This window comes from Portunus trituberculatus, chromosome 9, assembly GCF_017591435.1.
Source record: "Portunus trituberculatus isolate SZX2019 chromosome 9, ASM1759143v1, whole genome shotgun sequence".
NCBI lineage: Eukaryota > Metazoa > Arthropoda > Malacostraca > Decapoda > Portunidae > Portunus > Portunus trituberculatus.
Genome location: NC_059263.1, coordinates 9,036,357 through 9,042,089, shown reverse-complemented (window position 1 = coordinate 9,042,089; position 5,733 = coordinate 9,036,357). Strand labels below are relative to the sequence as shown.

The following is a 5,733-nucleotide window of genomic DNA, read 5'->3' as shown; positions in this document are numbered from 1 at the left end:
TCGCCGAGAAGTAATAGGAAAGAAATGAACACATCTCTGCGGGGGAGGGCAGTGACATCCCTTTGAATTCCGAAATGGAAGTCAGTATATATACCGGTTGTCTCAGCAGGCTCGCCACAACCTCCTCCACCACTCTCACAGCGCAATGTTTAAAGGCGCGTTTTTGATAGTCCACGCATAAGGCAGCCTTAAGCCTGGCTTAAGGCTGACGTCATTTTGTGTTCTTTCATGTCCCCAAACTTGAGCCAGAGCGTAGCCCGCTTTAAGGCAGGGCCGGCCAAACTCAAGCCAGCTGCAGAGCAGGCTCGACTTTCCGCTAGCCAGTTGTGACGTCACATGTAAATAAACAAATGATAAGACATGACGAATGAATGCTCCATTAGCTGCTGTTGATAGTTCTGCACCAAACTGAATGCTGTTTCAGTATCTTCTGGTATCTCTGGCAAGTCTGGAAACATGATGGACTGGACTGTTGATGCAGGGAGGAAAGATAGCAACTAGGATGATACCAGCTTTGAAGCGCCTGGAATATAGAGATAGATTAAAGGCATTAAACATGTTTTCATTTGAGAGGAGATGTATAAGAGGGATATTTAAAATGTTCTCAGATACAAACTACATAGATGTGAGATCTTTCTTTACCTTAGAGGAGGGAAGTAGGACTAGAAATCATGGCAGGAAGATTAGAAAGCAAGGCTGCAGGTTAGATATAAGAAAATATTTCTTTAGTCATAGGGTGGTAGACTTCTGGAATGCATTGCCAGAGACGGTTGTAAATAGCACTAGTTTGACAATGTTTAAAAACAGATTAGATAAGCACTTAAATTTATTAAATTTATAATTATGTATAGCGCTGCATGATAGTTTTTATAAGAAATTTACTATAGTTAAACAAGACATGATCCCCATGTATGGGGACCACAAATTGTAGAGGATTTCGCTGCAGGACTTACCCTGTTAATGGGCCAAATATTTAGAATTAGTATATAATGTATTGTGTACTTGTAAGTGTAACTTTAAGTACTGATGACGAGGTCGCTGTGCGACTGATACAGGATAACCTAGATGGGCCCTGGTGGCCCTTTGCTATCCTATTATTTATGTTATGTTATGTTATGTTATGGAGGAAAGATAAGTTACAAAGCTGCAGCATATCTTGCACTTCCTGTTCGTCTGCCATCTTTATTGTTGTCATCTGTCAGCTGGTGACTGGTCACGTGATCGAAGGTCTAGCAGGCCCGTTTTCCATTGTCCCAGGTTCTGCTTAAGCCTGCCTTAAGGCGAGGTCTAGCCGTAGGGGCATTAAAAAACGCAGCTTTCGGGAAGTGTGGTGCTTCAGTGGTTCATTGGTTGCTGGCGCGGCATTGTACAATGGTTCACCAGGGCGCGCAGCGGCATCTCGTTATGGTAGTAATTGTGTTGCGATTGTACTAAACATGAAAACATAAGAAAATAATAAGGAAGGCTGCAAGATCACATCAGGGTTACACGCGGCAGGCCCCGTATATGACATACTGTAGCTATCATCCTCATCCAAAAATGTGTCATCTTCTTTTGAAACTTCCTTACAACTCAGCACTAGAAACCTGATTACTGAGTCTATTGCACTGATACACCATCCATTACAAAGTCAATTCCTACATGTAGTTTTTTTGCAAATTGATATTTTCAAGATTAAAGACATTAAAATTAAATCTAGTATTTAATCAATCTAATTATTTGGCTATTCCTAGTTACCTTTTCTTCCCATTGATTTCATATTATTGGGGGCTAAATCTATTGAAAAGGTATGAATTGCAGTTGTGTCTGACTGACGTGTCCCGGCGCCGCCAGTGTGAGCCGCGATAACATCACCACACCATCATCTTTGTCACTGGCGAGCAGTCTTAAATGAACTCACTAATGCTCCTTCAACGAACAAATATTTTGTAAATGTTTCTAAAATATTAAATGTCAAAGAAAAATCGAGGTAATGTTTTTCCGTCTGAATAAAACACCAGTCAATTACCAGCAGTCGCTCGCCACCTGAAAGGCAACCACCAGCAGGACCTCGCTGACTGCCCTGTCAGTGGCGGTGACACTTTCTCTGCCGTATTCTTTTTCATGCACCAAAAAGTTCCGCCAAAAGGACACCGATGATTGAAAGGTGGACAACTTCTCTCCTCTCCACAACTGTGGCCGGAGAAGTATATATACATGCATGATTCTCATGTTCATCACAACTTCCACCACCATCACCATCACTGTACAATGGCTGCCAAGGTGACCGCCGCACCGCTACATCCCTCCACTCCTCTGGACTTGTTGAAGATTTCTTATAAAAGTGTCTGACGCCTCCAGGGGCTTCCCGGCGCGCTATTCATTACTGCCACCTCACCATCCCTCCTCTCTCACACAGGTGCTCCTTCTCATGGCTCTGATGGCAGCGGCCGCCGCCGACAGACGCCCTCACAGTCACGAGGTGGGTGCTGCACTACGCCTCCGCCCCTGTGTGATGCGTGGCGACCCTGAGGCTGTCTAGCACGGCTCGCACTGTTACACTGCTAGTCCCCAAGGACTTCCTAGCGCTACTGTGCAGTCCGGTTGAAGTTTGGGTAATACAGTGTGACAACCACCGCCGCGGAGCACAACCACACACTGACGACACACTTTACTTCCTTGCAGATCTCCTATGGGTCGTTTGAGTCTGATGAGCCCAAGTACGACTTTAATTACCACGTGAACGACTACTACGGGAACAACTTCGGTCACCAAGAAAACCGTGACGGCGACTATACTCGCGGTGAATATTTCACCCTTCTTCCCGACGGTCGCAAACAGACGGTAAAGTACGTGGTGGACGGCTACTCTGGTTTCCTAGCCGACGTCAGCTACGAGGGCGAGGCGCGCTACGACTCTGGCTCGCACGAGTCCTACAGGCCAAGATACGACTCTGAACCCCGTGAGTTCTTCAGAAGACGAGACTCAGACTCCCGCGAGTTCAATAGGCCAATCCGCAGGTTCGGCTACCGTGGATCGGATGAATACTAGACGCCACGGCACGAAAACATTACACGGAGAGGAGGTGCATATGGTGGTGTTGGCCTGCACCATGAGGAGGCAGCAGGCAGCAGTCACTCGCCAAGACTCTGATGGAGGCCGCATCTTCCTGGTAGGCCGCGATACTCATGCCTTGTGTCCTTGCCCTTTGTATGTGTGTGAGTTCAGTAATATGTGTTTCTTGAGATTGAAATATATTAATATTATCTCAATGTTGTTGTCTGGTTTATCACGAAGCATCAGAGAGAGGGAAGGCGCAGGCGAGGTTCACCGAGCCGAGGCGTTCACTAAAGATTTAAACACGTGACACAGAACGCACGGACTCAAAGTTGGTAGGTGAAAATAGAAACATTCTTACGAAAGTCATGTGAAGGTCATGCAGTGGTTTTAATAATAATAATGACAAAAAAAAGCAAGTCCTAAGGAAGACAAACACTATAAACACACACACACACACACACACACACACACACACACACACACACACACACACCTTGGCCAGCCTTGCTCCACTTTCTTCCCGCACATCACAGAGAGAGTAGGAAGAGTCAGGTCAAATAGGCAAGGTGGTCACACTTTGGCAGTCCTAGCTATAAGAGGCGACCTGGCCACTGTATTGTTGAGAGAGAGAGAGAGAGAGAGAGAGAGAGAGAGAGAGAGAGAGAGAGAGAGAGAGAGAGAGAGAGAGAGAGAGAGAGAGAGAGAGATTTCCTTCCCATTTTTACCCATCTTGTAAATTAATGTAAAAAAAATCATCGCGTATGTAATGAATAGGTACAAAAAGTATAAACAAGTGAACAGCATACAATTTTAGCATGAAGTAGCGAGACAGAGGTGAGGTGGACAGGTGGGGACTGCCTGACCTTCATCACCACACTAATGGAACATGTACACTGACAGGAACACACTACTACATTAATAGAAAAAATAAATAAAAAATATACAAACTATACAGACTTCCTGCAGATGCTTTTTTTTTTAGCTAACAAACTGACGAACAAATAGAATAAGTCAAATAGATAAAAAAAAAAAGATACACAAACTACTCACACTTCCTGCAAATATTTCCCTTTTTTTTTTTTAGCTAACACACTGACGAGCAAAAAAAAAAAAAAAATAAAAAAAAAAAAAAAAAAAAAAAACTCCTTGAATCACGTACAGACACCAACCAATTATGTCCTTCACGTACACTGTCCTTGTATTTTCTTTACGTTTGACTGATACTAACAAAACACATCTCTTAACTAATACAAAACATGAAAACGTCCATTATTTTCTCACCATAATTACACATCAACCTAATCAATTCGTCACATTCTTATTCCCATCACGTGCTTGAAGGTCAAAGTTATTGTCTCAAGGTGAGGAAAAGTAAAAATCTCTTCCACTGTCTTCTATTTCATCTATATTACCTTATCTCCTCTTATCTTCTTTCAATCTACTTCAATTTACTTTTCTTTTTTATGCAATGTTTCATATTCTTTCAAAAATTGCTTATAAATCGTGTAAAATGTCGTTGGAAGGTAAAAATCTCTTCCACTCTTTTCTATTTTATCTATATTACTTTATTTCTTCTTATCTTCTTTTAATCTGCTTCAGTCTGCCTTTCTTTTTAACATAATGCTTTAGATTCTTCCAAAAAATGTATATAAATCGTGTAGAGTATCGTAGAAAATTATCAATCTCTTCCAATGTTTTCTTTTTCATCTATATTATCTTATTTTCTCTTATCTTCTTTCAATCTGCCTCTATCTATCTTCCTATTTCATATATATTACCTTATCTCTTTCTATCTTCCTTCAGTCTGCCTCTATCTACTTTTCTTTTTAATATAATGTTCTAGATTCTTAAAAAAAATGCATACAAATCGTGTATAGTATCATAGAAAGGTAATAATCTTTTCCAATGTTTTCTAATTAATTTACATTACCATATTTCCTCTTATCTCCTTTCATTCTGTTTCTATCTATCATTCTTTTCTATTCTATGTATTTGCTATAAGTAAATTAATGTATAAATTTAGTAACAACAGTTTACCCTTAATATTTAATGATATGATTATTAGAAACACACAGGTTCATTCTCATTCAACAAGGCATAACCAAGAAATACATGTACCACAATGTAGAACAACTTTATTTCAAAATACTTTCAGATATAAAGGAGCAATTATATGGAACCATGTGTCCAAATCTATCCCTTATGATTGTAAATTATCAACTTTCAAGCATAAACTTAAGACTTTTCTATTGGACAGATATAACAGTGATTCTTAGTCAAATACAATCTGGATTGTTGTTGTTATAGTTATTACTATATCTAGTATTTTTCCTTATTATCATCATTAGTATTATTCTGTATTATTGCAATTATTATTATTATTATTACTATTCTTATTACCTTTATCATTAACTTTATTATTATTATTATTATTATTATTATTATTATTATCACTTCTTTTGTTATTATTATTATATACTATTATTATTATTATTATTATTATCATTGTAATTGTTACTATTATTCACTATTATTATCATTATTATTAATTATTTATTCATTCATTAATACCAATATGTTTCTTTTCCGTTTCTTCCCCCCTGTCTGTTTTGAGTCTGTTCTGAGATTATTTACAATCTCAGTAAGAGTATATTAGGACACATATACCTTCGGGTATCTAGTCCTCTTTGTCAT

At 39.5% G+C, this 5,733-nt stretch overlaps 1 protein-coding gene across 1 annotated transcript; it reads left to right on the top strand.

The window, feature by feature from the left end:
- The first annotated feature begins 2,179 nt into the window (after positions 1–2,179).
- LOC123501309 (cuticle protein 19-like) lies at positions 2,180–3,214 on the top strand. The gene is made up of 3 exons (XM_045250073.1): positions 2,180–2,262; positions 2,399–2,461; positions 2,665–3,214. The coding sequence occupies exons 1-3, from the start codon at positions 2,197–2,199 to the stop codon at positions 3,028–3,030; spliced, it is 495 nt and encodes a 164-aa protein (XP_045106008.1). The 5' UTR covers positions 2,180–2,196; the 3' UTR covers positions 3,031–3,214.
- The last annotated feature ends 2,519 nt before the right edge of the window (positions 3,215–5,733 follow it).

Excerpts from the sequence above, each read along its gene's own strand:
- LOC123501309 (XM_045250073.1), top strand. The coding sequence starts at position 2,197 with ATGCATGATTCTCATGTTCATCACAACTTCCACCACCATCACCATCAC. Across the intron at positions 2,263-2,398 it reads ACTGTACAATGGCTGCCAAG|GTGCTCCTTCTCATGGCTCT; the intron begins GTGACCGCCGCA and ends TCTCTCACACAG. Across the intron at positions 2,462-2,664 it reads GACGCCCTCACAGTCACGAG|ATCTCCTATGGGTCGTTTGA; the intron begins GTGGGTGCTGCA and ends ACTTCCTTGCAG.